At 58.3% G+C, this 21,123-nt stretch overlaps 2 protein-coding genes across 3 annotated transcripts in view; one reads left to right on the top strand and one right to left on the bottom strand.

Annotated features, from left to right (window-relative positions):
• The window catches only part of ATP6V0D1 (ATPase H+ transporting V0 subunit d1), a 37,541-nt gene extending 27,309 nt beyond the window's left edge, over positions 1-10,232 (top strand). The window contains exons 3-8 of the mRNA XM_043898807.1: positions 4,085-4,263; positions 5,656-5,735; positions 8,961-9,038; positions 9,163-9,339; positions 9,468-9,545; positions 9,642-10,232. Coding sequence (XP_043754742.1) covers positions 4,085-4,263; positions 5,656-5,735; positions 8,961-9,038; positions 9,163-9,339; positions 9,468-9,545; positions 9,642-9,803 — 754 coding nt within the window. The 3' untranslated portion in view covers positions 9,804-10,232. The remainder of the gene's footprint in view (positions 1-4,084; positions 4,264-5,655; positions 5,736-8,960; positions 9,039-9,162; positions 9,340-9,467; positions 9,546-9,641) is intronic.
• A 494-nt stretch (positions 10,233-10,726) lies between these two features.
• On the bottom strand, positions 10,727-20,400 carry HSD11B2 (hydroxysteroid 11-beta dehydrogenase 2). Of its 2 annotated transcripts, XM_043898806.1 has the most exons (6): positions 20,334-20,400; positions 19,431-19,557; positions 12,414-12,626; positions 12,112-12,297; positions 11,865-12,002; positions 10,727-11,660 (listed from the first exon to the last, which is right to left on the bottom strand). In XM_043898806.1, the coding sequence occupies exons 2-6, from the start codon at positions 19,459-19,461 to the stop codon at positions 11,248-11,250; spliced, it is 981 nt and encodes a 326-aa protein (XP_043754741.1). In that variant the 5' UTR covers positions 19,462-19,557; positions 20,334-20,400; the 3' UTR covers positions 10,727-11,247. The 2 variants fall into 2 exon arrangements, with proteins under 2 accessions (XP_043754741.1, XP_043754740.1); XM_043898805.1 differs by lacking the exons at positions 19,431-19,557; positions 20,334-20,400 and adding an exon at positions 16,059-16,566.
• Positions 20,401-21,123: the final 723 nt, after the last annotated feature.

Genomic DNA, 21,123 nt, shown 5'->3' with positions numbered 1-21,123 from the left:
GTGATGACGGCTTCCCAGAGGAGAGTAGGCCCCAGAAGGGGAGCTGGGAGAGGGGCTTGTGGGATGAGTGTTTGGTCTCTGGGGAGTTGCAGGTGGCCTCAAAGTCCTCTGTCCTTAGATAACTGAGTTTCCCTGGAGCGGGCCATCCAGTGGGCAGCACCTGCCTACAGCCCAGGGCACCCACTGGCAGAGCCTGGGTGACCCGCACCATCTGGGGAGGATAGGTCTCATAGTCTGGTGTGCCAGGGGCTTCAGTGTCACCAGCCAGGTGAGGGCAGCTGGAAAGAAGTTTTGTCTCAGAACTATGACCTCAAATGCCCAGTATGCCTGTCAACACACCTGCCACTGTCCCCAGGTCACATTGCTCAAGCCTTGGGCTCTGCTGGGTCACAGCAGGCATCAGGTATCCTTAGGTTTCCCAGTTCTGGCCCCCCAGCCTTCACTGTCTGCAGCTACCACCTCTGAATTGATGGCAGGGTCTCTGTAGGCTGGGGTGCCTCGCTCCCGCCCTGAGGGACAACGAGTAATGACACTGTTCTCCTGAGCCTGATGGAGAGGGTACAAGTGCTCTGTGATGCCCAGAAGGCTCAGGTTGAGTGGGAGGACCCAAATGGACCTCAGGAGAGGGGCAGGATTTTAATAAGGTGAGGGTCAGGGTCTCACCAACTCTGCTGGGGGCTGTATTTCACTCATCCTGATTGCAGAGGGGAAACTAAGGCCTGACAGTTAAGGCCTGTCTTCTTTCCAGGCCTGAAGCCATAGCTTGATATCTCTTCACTTTCCACTGGGGCTGGGCTCAGTAGGAGCCAGATGTGATTGAGCACAAGTACGATTACTAGCAGCCTCTGTTCGGAGCTGTAGATGGGCCAACTGGATGAGCTGGTTGGGGTGCGTAGTCATCATGGCCTGCTCACCAGCATCAGACCTGGCCCGGAGGGCCAAGATGATGAGACCGTGGGAGTTAAGCCATCATGCTCCAGCAGGTGGCGCCAGAGGGCACAGCAGAGGGAAGGGGCTTGGCTGGGGGCTCTGAAGACTTCTTGGAGGAAGTGGCTTTCTGAACTCCATCCCAAGACGTCTGTCAGCCCAAGCTGACTCTTTGAAGGCACAGGGTGAAGGAAGGCCTCTGGGCAGAGGAATACAGACTGCCCCACTCCCACCCCAAGAGGGCCTCTTTGGCCTAGCGGGTGGATGCCTGTCCGCTCCCCAGCTGTTTTCCTCTGGAGGGAGACGCTGACCAGCTGGAACCTCACTCTGTCCTATTAAGGCCGAGTAGGGGGAGGGCCGGGGGAGTGACTTTCTGGGGGCAAGGAGGCAGCTGCTGAAGCCAGACTACGACGAGGAGGAGGATTTCCCTGCCTGCTGAAAGCCTTCACCTTGGGGGACAAGCAGACAGCTGGGCCAGCAGCATCTCTGCCTTGCCCTGCCTCCTTTCATCCCACAAAAGGAGATCCTGGCTCTCATTGGGCAGGGGAGAGGAGCAGGGGCTGCTGCCATAGCAACTTTGTCATTGACCTGGGGGAGAGAGCTGCTGGGCCTGGAGCAGGGTTGTCCAAGGCTGGCCTAACCTAGATAGAAGGGGGGCCTTGGAAGGAAGTAGGGGGCTTTACTTGGCTTAGCATTTCCCTTGGTGCCCAGCCAGGACTTCTAGCAGGAGTCTGCGGGCAGCCGGCGGTGGGCTATCACCAGCCCCCACATCTGCTGTCGGTGAATCATAGCTGGCCTGTTCCACATCACTGGAGGGACGGCCACAAAGCCAGACAGTGGAGTCTTCCCACAGGGCTCACCTCCGAGCCAGGTCAGGAGGGCCCTGATGGCAGCCCCATGCTCAACATACATGAATACTCTGTGGTACAAGGAATGGGGAGGTTTAGAGAAAGGAAACTGACTTGTGGAGAGTCCTCTAAGAAGACACGGTAAGATGGGGAGTGTAGAGTCAGGGCATGGGGACCTGGACATGGGTGGAGGTATGTGGACACTGGCCAAGGGACATTGTGCTCCTCTGCTTCATGGGGTGACAGGGCCTGCGGCCTGCAATCCCTGCGCCTTACATCCTCTGACAGTGGGGCTGCTGATGCTGGTGGTGTGGGATCAACCGGTTGGATAGTACAGCTCAAAGCTGTAGTGTTCCCCGCCTGCCTGTCCAAAATCTGGTGAGAGCGTGAAAGAGCACCTTCAGGTTTGGCGTGGGATCTCTGTGGCTCTCTTAGGGAGTATCAGTGGGGCTGGATGGGCCACAAGTGGAGTGTTGTGGGTCCGGGGGTGCATGCGATTCTGGAGGCAGCAGGGGCAGGATAGGTGTGCTGTGCAGGGTAGGGGGCGATGCGGGCTGGGACTGGCAACCACGGCACAGAACCCTAGCGGGTTCTCTTCGAAGTCCCTCCATGCTGCCAGCTGGGTCAGGTCAGGGACAGAAGGCTGGCCGTTTGGGCCCCTCGGCTCGTGGCTGCGAATAGCCTCTGTCTGCCGCCCCCGGTTTGAGGAGGCAAGCCTGTCTCTTCTCAGCACACATCCTGCAGCTGACCCAGCTGGGTTGGGGGCGGAGAGAGGGCAGCTGCCTGGCCCCAAGCCCAGGAGAGCAGAGGTCATAGCAGGGCGCTGGGCTGGGTGGGAGCTGAGGGAGTGTGTAGCAAGCAGGGGGGTGGGGGTCAGGTCGGGACAGGAACTGTGGTTTTCTTCTCCTGCCGCCTTCCTGGCAGGCCCTGTGGGAGCTCCCCCAGTAGCCAGCCCTGAGCTGAGGCCTAGGCCACCACCTTCCTCCTTTTCTTCCCTTGGAATTGGGGGCCACTTCCTACCTTGGACAGTCTCAACACTGGGTGCTCAAGGTACTGTCGCGGGACAGCTGGTGGCCCGCCTGACAGCTCAGTGGGGTCTGTGCTCAGTGCTCAGGGCAGCAGCCTCCAGGTCAGCTCCCGCTCTTCAGTGGGAGTCCCTCTCTGGCCCCAGAGCGGTCCCCCGCATGCCCTGAGCTCATCACTGGTGACAAGCCGTAGGAGTGTTGTGGCTCCTGCAGCCTGACTGGGGCCCTCTGTCCCTCTTCACCCCATTTCTCATGCAGGTGATTACAAGAGCCCTGGGCCACGGCCCCTTTGTGGTCTTGTCCTAATGGGCAGAGGCAGAGCCCCCTGGCCGAGTCTGAACCCAGAGGCCCCAGCTCTCTGCTGCCCGTGCACTGTCCGCACTGGCCTTCTGGGCTGGGGGGCGCAGACCTGAGCCCCAGCTCCTTCCGGGTCTCCTCCAGGCCATCCTGGCTGGATGCCTCGCACTGGCCTCAGGCCGTAAAGGAGGAAGCAGCGTCCTGTTCTCGCAGTGGGCTGCACAGGACAGCTGTCTGCCTGTTCGTCTCAGCCTGACCTGCGGCCTTACTCTAGCGGGGGCCTCCCACTGGCTCGTCTCTGGTTTTCCCTAGACACGCCTCTTCCTACCCAACTCCTCAACCTTCCCCTCCTCTGGCCATCTCCCCCCGCCGCCCCACCCCCATCTCCCCGCAACAGCCAGAGTGACTGTGCTGCTCTTGCTTGTATCCTGCTGGTGGACCTCTCATGCTCCAGATGAAGTCAGGACCCTCAGCCGGGCCCATGGGACCTGCCTCTAGGCTCCAGGCGGCTGGCAGCACCGCCCTGATTCCCCTCCCTCTGCCAGCCCTGACAGAGTTCAGTTCCTCGAATGCATCTGCCACTCAGCAAATGCCTCCAGGTCTTTGCACACGCTGTTCCCTCTTCCTAGAACATGCTTTCATCTCTGAGTTCTTTCATTCCCCAAGCTGGCCTGTGTCTCCCACCTCCGCACACCCATGCTTCCCACGTCCTGCCAAAACACTGGTTAAAACCCAGAGGGTAGTTGGTGACCTGCTTCCCCGTTACTCGCTCACTCGTAGGGCATGAAGTGCCCCCACACATCCCTCAGGGAGGGGCCGTGTCTGTCCTGTGCTTCTGGTGCTGAAGGAGGGGCACCCTTGGACAGGGAGAAGAGCCTGAGGAGGTGCTTGCAGTTGAGGGGTTGAGCCTGCACCGCGTGGGGGATGGGCACGGCATCGTGTCCGGACTTCACGGGCGCCGTGCTGTTGTGTGCCTCCCTCCCACAGTTACAGCTACATGATCGACAACGTAATCCTGCTCATCACGGGCACGCTGCACCAGCGCTCTATCGCCGAGCTTGTGCCCAAGTGCCACCCGCTCGGCAGTTTCGAGCAGATGGAGGCCGTGAACATCGCACAGACACCCGCTGAGCTGTACAATGCTATTCTGGTGGACACGCCCCTGGGTGAGCGGCCCTGGCGGAGGAGGGAGAGGCGGGCAGTGGCATCAATGTCAGTGCCTCCGGGTGGGGTTTTTTGGATCCCTGGGGGCAGCCTGGAGCCAGAAAGTAAGGCCCACCCATGGCTGCTTACCTTTTTCTTCCGGTCTGCCTTGCCTCCCATTCTCTTCTCCTTGCCCTGCCTTCTGCTCCCTTCCTGCTGCTTTCACAGGGCCAGGCAGACTACCCCCAGGGCCTGACTCAGACGATCTAATTTCATGAATCTGGCTGATTGCTCAGAATGCAGAGGAAGGCTGAGCTCAGGGGGCCTGGGTCCCTCCGAGTCTTGGGAGCTCTGACAGACTGTGGCCCTAAGCTGGGCTGTAGTGACTTGCTGCCCATGAGGCAGAGGAGGGACGCAAACAGCTTCACTTGCTCCACCAAGCAGGTCCCAGGGGCCAAGTCAGGCAGTGTCCAGCAGGATGCAGAGTTCATGTCAGAAGCCAAGGAAGGAAGGAGAACTGGGAGCTTCCTACAGGGCCCCGCCTAGGCAGCATTGGCTCCTGCCTGCCTTGGAGGGGGGCTGGAGAGGAGGCACTAAGGCTATCGCCAGCTAGTGTCCTCACAGCCAGCATCCTAGTCCCCAGCACACCACCTCCAGGAAGCTGCCAGGATTGTACAACTGGGCCCAAAGCTGCACTTGGTCCTGCACCAAGAGGCATAGGCCTTACCTGCTTGGTCTTATCTATACAATATCTTATATCTCATGATAACTCTGAGCTAGTTCTAGGCTGTTGGTGGCTTCTTCAGGTTCTCCATCTCTAAAGAAGAAACAGACCAGTGAGTCCATGAACTCCCGGAAGATCAAAGGGCTCTCTTCTGCTTTGGCCTCTAATGCCAGCCCTAAAATGGTTCCCTGGGTCCCTGGTCCCTGCCCACCCAGCTGTCATACTCAGGCCTTGTTCTGAGGAAAAGGAGTTTTCCACATGTGGGCCCCAGGCCCTCCTGGGAGATGCAGAGAAGTGAGCGCCAGGCCTTGAATCCACAGCTGCCCCTGGAGAAGGGAGGATGTCACGGCCTCTTATGCAAGCCTGTCTTTGGCATGATCTGAGCTTGGGTCTGCCCCAGAGGCGATTAGATCATGTTATGGCTGGCCGCCTCCTTATAAATCAATTTTAGTAGCAAGAAGGCAAGAGAAGCTCAGGTCAGTATACATGGCCTGGAGTATGGCTTCGGTCACTTCTAAGGCAATAGTCTAGGCCAGGTTGGTGCCCCCACCCCCACCCCCCACTTCCCAGCCAGATGGGCCTTGTGGCAGGGGTCCTCTGTGCCCTGCAGGGGGAGTTGAACATCAGCAGGATTCTTGCCTAGGCTGAGAGTCCGCTCGCCCATCCCTCATACCATGTCTTTCCTCCCCAGCGGCTTTTTTCCAGGACTGCATCTCAGAGCAGGACCTCGATGAGATGAACATCGAGATCATCCGCAACACGCTCTACAAGGTATTGCCCCTGGGCCCGATGGTGGTGGTGAAGTAGGTTGGTGGGGCCCATGGGCATGGTGGGCTGGTGATTTATTAGGGTGCTGGGACAGCACATGGGGCTCCTTTCCCAGGGGCTTATCTGCTCACTTTCTGGCTCTCGTGACTGGCACAAGACTGCATGGAACAGGTTCTCTGTCCCTCGGGCCCAGATAAAATCAGCAGGGATGGCTAGGGCTCCTGGATGGCCACTCCCCCTGCGTCCAGGAGGGTCATTGGCCACCACCCAGGCCATAACTCTCAGGCTCACCCAACCTGGACTGTTGCCAGCAAGGAGCACCTGAGCATGGTGGGAGAGGGACCCAGCCAGGTGTAGCCAGGTCCCTGTGTCCCTCTCATTTTCCCGGGTCTAGGGCCAGTGCCACATGCCACCATCTTCAACCCTACCCACCTTCTGCTTCCCATCAGGCTATGCACAAGGTGATGACCCCTGAAAATAGAGTGGGCTTGGGATTCCTGGGTCAGCACTGCCCCGGCTCAAAGAGGTTAGGAGCAGGCTTGGGAGCCAGAGAAGGGTGCTGGACAGGGACCAGTGAGGACTGTTTGGGGCAGACTGGGCTCTGGCCATAGTGAGGACCTCTGATGGGTCAGCAGTGGGCAGCCCCTGAAGGGGGCCTGAAGATAGATAACACTTGATGACAGCCCTGCTGACCTAACCCTGAGAACATCTGTCTCTTGGATCTTTACAACGAGGCTCTGCTCCTGCCCTGCTTGGAGTGAGGTGGCCAAGACAGTGGCAGCCTGAGCCCACGCCCTCCAGTCTCGCTGCAGGGGTCTGGGCCAGAGGGCAGGGCGGGTATGCCATGGGTGAAGGGCCCACCTGGAGGTTGTAGTAGTGGAGGCACAGGGCCAGCACGTGCAGAAGCCAGTGTGGAACACGAGCCAAGTGGCAAGCAGTTCGCTGTGGAAGTACTGGTTCCGGCTGGACAGTGGGAGATAGATCTGGAAGGAAAGGATCAAGTCAGGCACAGAATCAGGTCCCCCAGAGCCTTGAATGTCAGGCCAGAAGTTTGACTTTACCCTATAGGCAGGGTCAGCCAGCAAAGATTTTCAGTAGGGCAGAGTATCATCAGAGTTTGGAGGACAGACTAGTGGGGATGAGATGAGAGGTAGGAAGGCTGTTGGCTTCTGTACTCCTTAGGGCTGCTCTGGGAGCTAGGTAGGCATCAGTATGCCAGTTGAAAGATGAAATTGAGGGCTCAGAGAAGTGGGGTGGGCTGCCTGAAGCCACAGCCACTGGCTAGACCCTGGGCAGCACTGTGCAATGCGCGTGGCTCAGCCTGTCTGCAAAGCAAGTACTCTCGTCTGCTAATTGGGAGGTGGGGAGGGTGGGGCAAGGGGTGTGGTGGGGGCAGGCAGTCAGAGCTGGCTCTCGTGTGTTAGTGCTCACAACCCACCCCCCCTGCAGTGCTCCTGGCTCCTCGCCGGGTTCCCTGCCCTGAGGCAGGGTGAGGGGTGAGGCTGTCCCCTCGGCCTCACCCATGCCCTCACCAGGCCTGACTGGTTCTAGCTGGAGTCACTGGCGAGGGCTGCCTGGGCACCAGCTTGTAAACACCGACCCAGTGCTGTGGGCACCATGCCAGGCCCGCCTGTCAGGCCATGTCCCAGTCCAGTAGCCACAGATGGGAGATTACGCGGACCCCCAGTAGCGGGTGGGAACCGTGGGCAGCTGGTGCAGTAGACGTGGGCTGGCAGACGCCAGGGGACAGGGTGGGGGCGGGAAGGTGACCTTGGTACTTGGGCCTTTGGGGTCTTGCCAGTTTCTTCAGCTGCTCAGCCTCCAGAAGAAAGGCTGGGCCTATTCCACGAGCCTCCACCACCCTGGGGTCCGTCTTTTCAGGGTCAGCCCAGCTTGGCAGAGGCTGGTGGCTTCCCCCACGGAGAGGAACTGTAGGTCCCTCTGGGACAGGCCTGAGATTTGGACACACCCAAGTTGGCTGGTCATAGGGAAGGAGATGGCTGGGGATGGTCCCAGGGGAGACTAGTGCCACTAATCCATGGTAGGATTGGCAGCTGTTTCTATCACCCAAGTCCTCTGCTGTGCTGGGGTCCACTCTCCCTTCCCAAGCTGCTTACTCCTTGACTTGCTCTAGACTTTTGTTTCCTGTGACTCAGTGGTCCCCTTGGGTCTTCCCCTGAGCCCAGCTTGCCCAGTGCTGCTGGCCAGGCTTGGCCTGGGCTCGTGGACCCCTGGGTCTCTTCTTACTTCCTCTCTCAGCCCAGTAGAACCTGTGCCCATATCAGTAAGTGCAATGTTCTCTGCAGCTTGGAGGGCAGACCTCCACACAGAAAGCTTCCCCTGCTTCCCCAGCTCTCACCCCCAGCTCAGAAGCCTGTGGAGCCAGAGTCCCTGTGGCTGGGACCCCAGAGGATCTGAGCAGAGGAAGCTCCCCAGAGGTCATGAGACTATGCCCCCTTCCTTGACACGAAGAGGTTCAGGGAAGGAAGCCTGGGCCTGGCTGGTCTGAGGAGTTAGTCCTGGGAGGGACCTGAGGCCTGGGCTGACCTGGCTTCTCCTTATGCCCAGCAGATCCAATTTGCCTGGGCAGCAAGTACTTGTTCCCGCTGGCAGCCCGAGTGTCCAGCCATCGCGCTGCAGGGCTGACGTCCACGCAGGCAATAACCATCCCTCACCAGGAGCTGGGTTGACAGTCTGGTTCCTGCTGTGTGGCTGCCTAGGGGATGGGAAGAGGAGGAGGTGCTCTTTAAGGTGGGGTGCTGAGCGGGGCTGGGGCACCCAATCCAGGCCATCTCCGTGAGCTCTCAGGAATCACCATTCTTCACTAGCCCGTCAACATGTGATTTTCTGAGGCTGAGGGGAGATTTGGAGAAAAGGCAGGCAGAGAAGCACGGGCAAGACAGGGCCCCTGTCTGAGCCCGATCCTCTGTGCGATGAGGGTGTGAGGGGCACTGCACCACGAGGCAGACAGTGGATCAGAAATTGCTCTGTCGCTGCTGGGTGGGGGAGGCAGCAGCAAGCTACTGCTGCTTGGCTAATGCACAATGAAAATCTGTGACTGCTTTGGGGGCTCTGACATGGGGGCTGCCCTGGCCAGTCCACTGGTATGATATTTGGATTAACCATGAAAGGAGCTGGGGAGGGAAGAAAGGAACTATGAGGGGGAAGCCTGGCAGACCCAGCTCGAGTCTCCCTGCCTAGGCTGATTGAGCCCCATGCCCTGCACAGGCCTACCTGGAGTCCTTCTACAAGTTCTGCACCCTGCTGGGCGGGACCACAGCCGACGCCATGTGCCCCATCCTGGAGGTGAGTGCTTGCCCCCTTCCCGCCTGCTGGTGCCCTGGCCCTGGCGTGGGGAAGCCCTGATAACTGACTGGCTACTGCCTCTCTCCCATTTTGTCTCTCCGGCACCTGTGCACTGGCCCCACAGTTTGAAGCAGACCGCCGCGCCTTCATCATCACCATTAACTCCTTCGGCACAGAGCTGTCCAAGGAGGACCGTGCCAAGCTCTTCCCACATTGTGGACGGCTCTACCCGGAGGGCCTGGCCCAGCTGGCTCGAGCTGATGACTATGAGCAGGTCAAGAACGTGGCCGACTACTACCCGGTGAGTGCCCTGACTGTGGGACGGGGGGCAGGTCTGTTGGCACCCACATGCCCACCCCACACCCAACAGCACCCTTGTGCTCACGCCTCCCTTCCCCCTCACCCCCCGCCCCCGCTCTCCCGGGTCAGGAGTACAAGCTGCTTTTTGAAGGTGCGGGCAGCAACCCTGGAGACAAGACCCTGGAGGACCGATTCTTTGAGCACGAGGTGAGTGCTGGGCCTGCTTGTCGAAGGGAGGGGTTGTTGGCCCAGGCCTGACTCCGGTCCCAGCCCCTTGCACACCACTCTTTCCTTTGTCTGCAGGTGAAACTGAACAAGTTGGCCTTTCTGAACCAGTTCCACTTTGGTGTTTTCTACGCCTTTGTGAAGCTCAAGGAGCAGGAGTGTCGCAACATTGTGTGGATTGCCGAGTGCATCGCCCAACGCCACCGCGCCAAGATTGATAACTATATCCCTATCTTCTAGTACCCTGGACAAAGGCTCCCCACAGTGCGTGTGTATATGTGTGTGCTGTGACAAAGCTCACGGCTCATCTACCTGCCCTGGGGGTAGCACACTGTCCTTGTGGCTGCCCCGCTTCCCTGACCCTCTCCGAGACTGCTCTTAGGCCTGCAGGGGGGCTGGGCACCTGCTCCCCACACTAAGGATGGACCAAGCCACCACCTCCAGGGCAAGGAGGCCCCCTCAGCCCTGTGTTTACAGCCGCTGACGTGTCTGAGAAGCATGTGGTCACTTTTGTGTCCCTCCCTAACCTGAGAACCCCTGGGGGCAGCGTGAACCTTCTCTTCCCTCAGTGGGCCCCCCAGAGCCATGGCCAGGATAAAGTGTGTGTGTTCTTGGGAAATGAGGGAGTAGCTCTGCCCTTCCAAGATAATAAAAACTTCTCTAAGCCCAGCAGTCTTCTGTCTTCTTTGGGCCCTGGCCCCTCTCCCAGATTCCCAACTTGCCTCAGGCCTCCTGAGGCCCACCCCCCCCCCCACCCAAGCCTTCTATCTCCCTTCCTCAGGTGGCAGCCCTCAGCTGGCCTTGTCCCTGTGCAGCCAGGCTCCTTGGGGGGCGGGAGGTCGGTGGCAGATGGCCCCTTTCTCTGCTGGAGGCTCCAACAAGCCCATGGAGTGGGCTTCTGACTCTAGAGGGCCCCCAGGGCTCCCTGTTTGCTTCACTGAGCACCACAACTCCCTGGGCTGGGGTCATTACCCCCATTTCACTCTGAGGAAATCTATGGATATGTGATCTGCCCAAGGTCACTGAAGGGGGTTGGATGTAAACCAGGTCCTGTGCCCAGAGCCTCGGCCCCCATGCTGAGCCCTGGGGGTTGCCCAGGCAGTTCCCAGTCTGTCACACGGCCACAGCCTGTCACCTAGGCAAACAGAGCATCTCCCCCATTCTAGGAGATATAAAAATTTGTCTTTATTCAAAAAGTGGCAATCAGGTGAGTATGTAACCTCCCTGTGGCTTGGGGGGCTTGAGGTGGGTGGTCAGGGCCCTAATCCTTGAGCCAGTCAAGAAACAGGATTCACCCTTCAAATCACAGCACTGAGGCACTGGTGCCAAGAAATAATCCTGAGGGGGTCCCCAACGTACCTAGTCTCGCCTTAGTTTGCAGAGGCACTGTGGGACCCTGGCTAAGGCTCTAGTTAAGCCTCGAACTAAACTCCCCATCCAGCTGGGTTCTGCATGGTGGAGCCTTGTGCCCAGGAGGGTCTGTTTGGGCTCATGAAGCAGGAGAGGCCCAGAGATTCACTGGAAAGCCTTCATCTCACCAGGCCTGGCCTGTGGCATCGGCAGTGCATGGGGTTGGAGTCCTTTGGGCCAGGCTCTAGGCACAGACCTGGGCGTCAGAATACCTGGAAGAGGAGCAAGGGCACAAGGAGCCTCCTTTGCTGGAGATGCTCTACGTGCGCCCTGCTCACTGGGCAGTGGGAGAGGGGTCTGGTCTAGGGCCTTGGTCCTGGGCTATGTCCCGGGCAGACGTCAGGTCTGGCTGGCCAGCCTGTAGTGCTCTCGGCACAGAGGGACTGATGAAGAAGGACTGTAGGAAACGCTGCCGCAGGCCCTCAGGCAGGTAGTAGTGGATGAAGTATATGAGCCCCAGGCCATGACCTGGGTAATAGCGGCGGCGTGGCTGGGCCGCCAGCAGTGCATCGGTGATGGCATCTACCACCGGGCTGAGGTCTGGCAGAGCCTGGCTCAGAGAGTGCAGGAACTGCCTATTCAAGTGCTCGATGTAGTCCTCACCATAGGCCTGCAGCAGCTCTCGTGGCAGGGTGGCCAGCAGCTGCTGCTTGCGCTCTTCCCACCGGTGCACGTCCTTCACTGACTCTGCGGAAGGAGTGCCAAGGCCAGAGTGGGGTCAGTGAGGGAAGCCAAAGCCAGACCCAGGTCTCTAACTCACAACCTGAGACCCGCCCCCAGCCAAAGTCACGCCCACTCCTCAGACCTGGTCCCACTCCAGAGAAGACCACACCCCCCCTGCCTTCCTCCTCCTCCCCCCACAAACCCCACCCCCAAACCCCTGAGCCTCACCTGTCTTGAAGCAGGCAGGCTGGATGATGCTGACCTTGACACCCCAGGGCAGAAGTTCACAGCTAAAGTTGCCCATAAGCAACGTCAAGGCCGCTTTGGAGGTCCCATAGGCAGCCAAGCATGGAAACGGCATGTCTCCTGGGGATGGATTGGGAGTGGGGGATGCCTCAGCCTGGGCCAGGGACTCCAGTATCTCTCCCCGCCCAGCAGAGGCATCTTTTCTGCTCCAGTGCAGGAGGACCCTCACCTGCTGGGCTGCTCACGGTCACAATGCGACCACTCGAACGACGCAGCAGTGGCAAGAGGCCTTTGGTCATCTCTAGTGCACCAAAGAAGTTCACCTCCATGCAGGTGCGGAACGTGGCCACTGGACACAGCTCTGCATCCGCCACAAAGATGTTCTGGCCTGCGTTGTTGACCAGGCCCCACAGACCTGAGGGCATGGAGCCAGGAGGGAAGCTGCGGGTCAGTTCTGCAGCACACCTCCAATCCTGGCCCCCTCACATCTGCCCGGCCATGCCCTTTCCCGGCGAAGTTGAGCCTACTGACCAGTGCTGGCGGTGTGGACCTTGGTGAACTCCAGCACACGGCTAATGTCTGCTGGCTTGGTCAGGTCCATCTGCAGCAGCTTCAGACGAGAAGAACAGCAGGTACGTAGCTCTAGGGCGCCAGGGCTATTCAGATCCAACACGGTGGCCAACACTGTGAAGCCCATGGCGTCAAGCTTCTTGGCCGTCGCGTTGCCAAAACCAGAGTCACAGCCTGGTCAGGGAAGGAAGGACAGCCAGTGAACTCCACTATGGCCCAGTTCAGCCTGAGACACCCCAGGGTCACCATGGCCTGGATGGGATCCAGGCTTCTGACTCCAGACTTCGCAGCATCAGCAGCCCTCCCCTCCTAGGCCCATCTTTGGGAGGCTTGGACCCTCTGGCTGAGCTCCTGAGGACCAAATCTTTCAAAGCTGTCATCTCCCTGACCCCTCATAGCTACCCTATCAAACGTGGCTTATGATCCCCACTTTACAGATGAGAAAACTGAGACCTGGTAATGCTAAGTTGCTTCCCTCAAAGTCACTCAGCTGGCACACAGTAAGGTCAGGACTCTGTTGGTAGGTCAGCCAGTCCCAGCTGAGACCCAGCCTCAGCCCTGATGTCCTTCTGTCTGCTTGAGATCAGGCCTCAGCTTGCACGTGCAGATATTACTTCCCAGCCTCCCTTCGTTTCTCATTGTCCTTGCCCAGCATTCTTCCTCTTACCTGGACACTGAAGCAGCCCCCCTTTTTGGTCCTGTCCCACCTTGTCCCCTTGAATCCATTCTCTGCCTAAGTAGCCCGAGGGATCCTTCCCAAAATGACAATACCCTCTGCTTCTGAAAATCTCTCCAAGGCTCCTCACAGCCCTTAGGATAAAGCCAAAGTGCTCTGTTCCCATCATCTAGGCCCTGTACAACCTGAGCTCCACCTTCCTTTCCAGTTCAGCACCCTCTACTATTGTTCCAGGCTCCAGGCAAGCTGGAGGCCCATATCCACCTTATGCTTGACCCTTGGAATTCCAGTGAATGGCAACATTGGGACATTCTCTGAGCCTCAAATAACTTGCCCCCAGGACAGGGTCACAGTGGATGAAGACAAGAACAGACCTGCATTAGAATCCCTTCCCACATCCATCAAATGTGATCTGAGGTCAGTTACCACTCTTGGAGGCTTAATTTCCTGGTTTTGGTATGCAGAGAGATAAACCACGAGGCAGAGCCAGTGTAGGGGTCTAATAAACTCCGGCTCCCTTGATTGTTCCCATTCCAATCCAGCTCCTTGGGTGGTCGATAAGAGGGGGTGTGGCGAGGGGGTGACCAGTGAGGAAGGAAGCTCTTTAGAGCCTGCCCCCATGGTGGTCCTGCTGATCAGAGGTTACAAAGTGGTTCTGCACAACCAGCTCCCCTCTTCTCTCTGTGGAGAGAGAAAACAAAGCCAGGGGGCTGCAAGCTGGGCTTTGTGTAGCTGGGAGCCCCCTAGCCAGCCCCAGCTGAGGGGTGCTTCCTGGGCAAGTCTGGCTGGAGGAGGGGAGTGAGCACGTGTGTGTGTGTGTGTGTCCCCACTTGCCTAACCTCCCATCCAGAGCAGACAAGCCCTTCATGGGGAAACTAAGGCCTCCCAGAACCTCAGCTCTGAGGTCCCAACACAATCCCCCACACCTTTCATACCCTCTTGCTCACCTGTACACACTCAGAAACCTACGCATACCTCCAACCTACCTGCAGAGAGGCATGAACAACAATGGCTCACTCCCATGAGACCTGTACTGCCCAGCAGTGCACACATGTGCACACAAAGCACCCAGTCGCTCGACCCAAACCCTGACCCCAGGGCTGAGCTCCCCAATAGCCTCGGCTAGGGGTTCTCAGGAGCATTCCCAGGGAGGGGTGGGTGGCAGCTCTGGCAGGCTCAAGGCACAGTGTTCCTAGCAAGTGAGGCAGGGCCTGGTCACCTACTTGTACTGCAGTGAGTAGTGGGTGAAGAAACCCCAGAGTTTAGGGGCATTGGGAAGCTTGGAGGTCAACTCTCGATGTTTAGATGGGGTGGGTTGGGCAGTCTGCTTACCCTCCTCCATTGCGGGACTTTGCAACCAGAACTGAGGGAAGACTCAGTCTCACCTCACTCTCCAGCTCAAGGCTAGGAGATGTAACAGTAGTGGCACAAGGACCTGAGGTGAGATCCCAGGAAAGACTGCCTGGGTCACTAGTATCTGAAGATGACCTGGGTCCTGAGGAGGCTAAACTCACTAATTGGAAGGCAGGAGGGGAGCTGCCCTGTCCTTGGGGGCAGAAGCTCTTTGCTTTCATACCAGGAGGTCTGTCATCTCTCCTTCCTCAAACCACTAAAACTGGGGTCCCTTGAAACTTCTCACTCTACTCTGAACTCACATCTCTCCCACCCAACCTGAGCCATCCTCTATCTCCACCATCTTTACTGAAGCTCAAACCCTCCTGCTACCTTCACCTCAGCACATTTTGGCTTCTTGCTGGGCATTCAAGGCCCCTTCCAAGAAACAAATGCTTGTCTCACTACATCTCAGCAGCCAGACTGCTTACTGACTGCCCCCCTCCCCCCCAGGCCATGCTCATTCCTGCCTCAAGCCTCCGTCCCACACCCTTTGTCTGATCCAAAACACCTTCCACACTCTTACCTATCTCCACCTATCTTCTGAGGCCCAGCTCAATCAAGGATGGGCTCTTCTGGGAAGTTTTCCCAGCTTCATCTGATCATGCAGGGCCCCCTACTGGACTGAGGTCTCTGAGAAGCCACTCACCAGTGCAAGAGAGCAGAATCCCGAGCACCTGTCCAAAGCCATGGGGGTTAGGGGACAGACCAGGCTCCCCCTCCCCAATACAGTAGAGCCCGTAGTGTGCTATACAGTAGTGCCCCCTGACTTTTCTCTCCCTCTCCACTTCTGGGTCTGAGCTCCTCCTTTCCTCCTTCTGGTGATAGATTTATTCCTTGTTCCAGACAAAGAGCTCAACAAGGTGGCCAGAGGCACCTGAGCCCAGCTCTCTAAGACCTCACCTCTTTGCCAGGCACAGAGGACCAGGAGGAATGGTAGTGGCGTAATGAGTGCAGACTCTGGACAACTCCTTCACAGTCTGGGTCTGGGGGGTGGGATCTGAGGGGTGGCTGAATGTCCAGCTGTCCCTCATGATGACCTCAAGCTTTTCTGAACTCCAAGGAGCCCAGCCAATTGGGAGAAGGGGGTCCCAACTCTCCATTTAAGCCTATTCCTCCTGGTCCCAGGGAAGAGACAGGACCTCCCACGTGGGGATGTTAGGCAGAGTTCAAAGCGGTGAAGATTCTCTTTAGTCCCTCAGAGCAGTGTCCTCTGTCGGAAGACTGCTGTCTTGGAGAGGGACATAGCATAAACCCCAAGCTCCAGGAGGCTCCTTTGGCAGTCTCCCCTGCGCACCTGCCCACTCCCTGCCTCCTTTTCCCTTCAATACTCCCCAAAGCCGTAGGTAGTCAACCCGGACTTGGGGAGGTGCCCTGCGCTTCCTACTTGGCTGGCCCCCTGAACCCAGGGGTGAGAGGCTTCCCCACTTCTCGGCTGAGGGTCCCGCGTTGCCTTGGCATGCCCACAGGGAGCCCTCTGGGTGTCCGGTCCCGCCCTCGAACCGGGAGTCGCCGCGCTCCGCGCCCCGCGCACTCACCGGTGATGAGCACCGCGCGAGTCGCCACGGGCAGGCGCTGCGGGCGCGCCAGGCGGGACAACACGATCCAGCCGGTGGCGGCCAACACGACAAGTGCGGCCAGCGGGGGTAGCAGGCGCTGGCACAGCCAGTCGAGCGCGGCCAGCAGCACCAGCGCCGCCAGCAGCGGGCAGCCCAGACGCAGGTCTGAGCGCAGCAGCTGCAGCAGCGCACGGGCCGCCACGAGCAGCCAGGCGCCGCCCGACGGCCAGGGCCAGCTTTCCATGGCGACCGGGCTGGAGAGCAGGGATTGGGACTCGGGGCTGGGACGCGGGGGTGCAGCAGGACACCAGCCAGGACCGGGAGGGGATACTGGCTTTCTCTGTTCGTCCTCGGGCCGAGCTTTTAAAGAGCCCCGGGGGCGGGGGCGAGGGCGGAACGGAGGCGGGGAAGGGGCGGGGCTTTCCTTTACTTCTCTGCCGGCACCCGGTGCAGGGCAGGTGCCCCCACCTCTACCTCCCGCCCTCTGCCCCGCCCCCGCGGTCAGATCCTCTTTCGAAGAAGCCGGAACCAAGTCCCAAAGTTGCTGCTCAACTGCTCAACTTGCCGCTGGCCGTGCCCAAGAGAGGTGCGGTAGGTCTAGTCCTAGTGGCCGGCATGCGCTCACTCCTGCGCTGGTCCGCTGAGCCACGACTGCCAGATGAGCACAGCCACAGCTCACACTTGCTCGGGACACCTGAGGACACACGCAACCTCCATCCTCACATTGACCGCACCTCCGCGGCCAGCCGGGCCTGCCAGAACACCTCGGGGAACCAGCCGCCCTCACCTGACAGCCTGGGCCAACGCCGGTGCATACACCACGCCTTGAGCTGCCGCAGGTGCCTAGCACACACGCTCACACCGAAGCTACCCGCGGCCACCGACCTATTTGGGGCTGGGGGCTGGGTGGAGCAGGGTGACAGACCAGATTCTTGGGAGTCTCTGCCCCACCATTCCCCACTTCCTTCCACTTTCCAGCCCTGGGTGTGCAGCAAACCCCCTCCCCACACTCCGCCTCCCCCCACCTCCTCCTGCCACACAAGTGTACATGTGTGGACGTGAGTGTGTGGAGGGGGGTTCTGAGGAAGCATCTAGGCCTCCCATTAACTCCAGCCCACTCTCCAACCCCAGGGACCCCAAGAGCCAGGCCAACGGGGACACCCGGGGAGTCAGGGAGGGCAGCCTCTAGGACAGGGTGATCCCTGCCCTGCTCCCAGGATCCCCCAGGGTATAAAGTGAGTGAGTGTGGGTGCATTTCCCTGCCTATGTGTATGAAGGTCTGTGTGTGTGTGTGGCCCTGTGGGCCCTCACTCTGCCCACCCCGGTGGCTGGCACCCTGTGCTGGCATCCTTGCCAGGCTCTGCCAGCACAGGAAAGTGGCGCCAGTACCTCACTGCCAGGCCCTGTGCTGAGGTCGGTAGGTCAGCCCATGGTGCAGGGGGTCCCTGCTCCTTCTGAACCCTTGCCCAGTGCCTCATCCATGCCCACACTAGGTCCTGGGGGGGGGGGTCATGGGCCCCTCCCAATTATGTTGCCCATTCTCTATCTTAGATGCTCAGGTTCTGTGCCAGGGCTTCAAGGCAATGCCTCCTCGAAGCCTTCTCTGCCACCCAGGCATGGCCCCCTGGTGAGCCAGGGTTATCTCAGGAGGAGCAGGGAGACAGACCTACTTAAGAGGTCCTTCCCAGAGCCACTTCTGAGCTTCTACTTCTTCCTCCTTCTACTGTAAGTACGGATGACAAGTTAGCCCTGGCCCTGGGAGGCAGGACTGGGAAGGATATGTGTGTCTGACCCGGGGTACATGACCTTGTATACCTGTGTATGCCTATATTTGTGTACACTCTTTCCATGGACTCCATAGCTTGTCCATACACAAATGATATGTCTGTCCCTGTGCCATGACCCTGTATATGCATGTAAGCACATTTGTGTATGTGTGTTTTTTGGTGACTCCCTTGGTCTGCGTCATTCTTGGGAAACTCAGGGAAACATTAATTTTCCAAAATGTGCTGACTCCTATCGTTCTGAACCTGTGGCCCAGTCTCACAGGTGGAAACAGCAACCTTGACCTGGCATCCCAATATGAGCTGTAGACTCTGGGTTGTGGGACCCACACCCTCCCAGCTTTAGTCACCCTACTGAGAGTCTGAGTGTGGTTTCTGCAGCTTCAGACCATTAAGTCCCTTGGGACTGTGGAGGGGATGTAGAGGAGAGGATGGGGGGCGGGGGTGTCTCAGGCAGCCTTCAAGGTTAAGGCCACACAGGTAGTACCAGAGCTTGCCAGAGTAGGAGTCAAAGGGCAGGGAGTTGGAGAACTTCCCTGGTGGTCCAGTGGTTGAGAATCCATCTGCCAATGTAGGGGATACAGGCTTGATCCCTGGTCTGGAAAGATTCCACAAGTTATTGGGCAACTAAGCATGCGTACCACAATTACTGAGCCTGCGCTCTAGAGCCTGTGCTCCACAACAAGAGAAGCCACCGCAATGAGAAGCCTCCACAACACAACAGAGTAACCCCTGTTCGCCATAACAGAGAAAGCCTATGCGCACAAAGACCCAGCGAAGCCTAAATACATAAATTTTTAAAAAAAGGGTAGGGAGGTGGAAGCTGGAAAGCAAGGTGAGGAGAGTCTGAGAAACAAGATCCTACACTCCTGGGAAAGAACCATGAAGGACCCTGACCCACTGGGAAGCCTGGGATGGGGAGAGAGACTTGCTGAGAGAGGAATTCAGGGAATTGTCTTTGGTTGTGGAGTGTAGGATGCTAGGATGGGTGGGGCATGTTTCCAGTTCAGCTTCTGGGACACTGCGCCACCTTAGACAGAAATATTTGTCTTGTGTGGTTTGGGTCTCGTGGATGATCTTCCACATTCGTATTTAACACCCCTCTCTCCCAGAAATTCATCCTACTTCTTAGGCCAGGCCTTCCTCCCAGGACCTATACTCCAGCTCACTCTAGCCACCTGGGCAGCTGACTCCTTACCTCTCACCAGGTGGAGACATTCTGGAAGTAGGAGGAAGGTGGTTTAGGCAGTCATGGCTGGGAGGGGCTGGCCCAGCCCTGTCTGAGGCCTGGTGCCAGGCTGTGTCTGCCCAAGGGCAGAGAACCAGCCTCTGCCAGAACCAGGAGTCTGGGCTGGCAGGGCCCTCCAAGGAGGAGAAGGGGGAGCAGAGGGCAGGAGCCCCAGCAGATAAGGGAGGGTTGGCAGGGGCAGAGAGATGAAGGGCAACCGGAAGGAGCAGAGCCCCTGAGCCACCTCACCCCTAGGCCCTCAACCCACAGTCTCCCTTGGTCTCACCCCTGCCCTCACCACCCACCCCACTCCTTAATCAGAAACTTGGTGAGCCAAACCTTCAGCATGCCCCAGGCTCTGGAGGGCCATGAGGTGGGTTGGGGGCTGGCAGTCTGGCTCGTCTGCTCCAGCTGAGTCCAGCAGCTCACTGGCACCATCTGCTGGCCTTTGGGGGAGGGCACGGCTCTGAAGGGGATAAAGTGAAGGTGACTGTTGGATGTGAGGATGGGAGGAACAGAAATCCAGGATGGGGCCTGCCAAGTGGCAGTCTCTAAGAGCTCACTTTCTGTTCTCTTAACACACTGCGTTTCTGGAGCCAAGCGCTCCCTATCACCCCTTTCTTCCTCTGTGGTCAGGTTCAGAGGCAGCAGAATCCCAAGGAGGCCCTGCTCTCTGCTCACCTCTGGCACCCCATCACTCCCCCCTCCTACACAATGGCAGAGAGGAACCTCTTTCTGCCGATGGCCACCCCCTTGCCCAAGTTCCACACCGCATCTCTCCCCATCCTCAAAGACAGCAAACTTGTATTGTGTTCCTACTGTGTGCCAGGCCCCGTGCTGGGCACTGTGGCTATAACAACTAACCACTGGGTCCTTTCTGGCAGCAGGCACCCCAGTTTGGCTCTGCCCTCTCCCCCTGGGAACCACCATAAAGAACTTCTCTCCCTCAGTCCTGTATCCCTTTCCCCAAGCATTGTTCTCATACTCTCCTCCCCACAACACCCGCCCCCTTTCTCGGCTGCTTTTCTCGAAAACTGTCTCCAGTCACCATCTTCACTCTCCTCTCTCCCACTCTAGCTCTGAGTCAGCTCCGGCTCCTGGCCGCGCCAGAGGTCACCAGTGAATGACAAGCTAGTCCTCAAATACCAAGGACACATCTCTGCTTTCAGTTAACTCCTCTGTACCCTGGGCCCTTTCTCCCTTCGGCACCTGCAAAGCCACAGCTACTGGGTTCCCTCCTACCTGTCCGGCTCTCCCTCCTGGCCTCCTTCATAAGCTTCTCTTCCCTGTGGGTGAACCTCTGGCTGTGAAGGGCTCATGCTCGGTCCCTCCCCCACCATGAGCTCATCTTCCTACTCACATGTTGGTGACTCCCACGCTCCTTTCCAGCCAAGACGCTTAATTCCAGGCCCACATGTCCATCTGCCCCTGGATGCCTCCCCTGGACACCCATAGGCCCATTACACTCAGCATGTCCAAAACTGGTCTCATCATCTTCTCTAGTTCTGGGAGCCACACCCTTCCCAGCTCATCTTCAATCTTCATTCCATGCACTGGCCTCCAAACCTCTTGCTCTGTCCCAAGCCTTGGGTTGGGTGCAGAGGCCTCACAAGAGCCCTTTGTAGTGGGTGTCCTCATTACTATTTTATATTCAAGGAATATAAAATATAACTGAGGCTTCCAGAGGCTAAGAAAGTTGTTCAGGGCCTCAAACACAGGTTCACCTAAGTCTGAATCTTGGACTAGCCCCATGATCCAAACTCAGGTATACCAGAGCTCGAAGACTGAGAACTGTGTTAACACAGAGCTACATTTGCCATGCACTTCCCTGGTGGCTCAGTGGTAAGGAATCCACCTGCCAATGCAGGAGATGCAAGGTCAATCCATGGGTCAGAAAGATCCCCTGGAGAAGGAAATGGCAACCCACTCCAGTATTCTTGCCTGAGAAATCCCGTGGACAGAGGAGCCTGGCGGGCTACAGTCTATGTGGTCCCAAAAGAGTTGGACATGACTTAGCTACTAAACAACAACG

Source organism: Cervus elaphus, chromosome 4, assembly GCF_910594005.1.
Source record: "Cervus elaphus chromosome 4, mCerEla1.1, whole genome shotgun sequence".
Classification (NCBI taxonomy): domain Eukaryota; kingdom Metazoa; phylum Chordata; class Mammalia; order Artiodactyla; family Cervidae; genus Cervus; species Cervus elaphus.
This window is presented reverse-complemented; position numbering and strand designations above follow the sequence as displayed.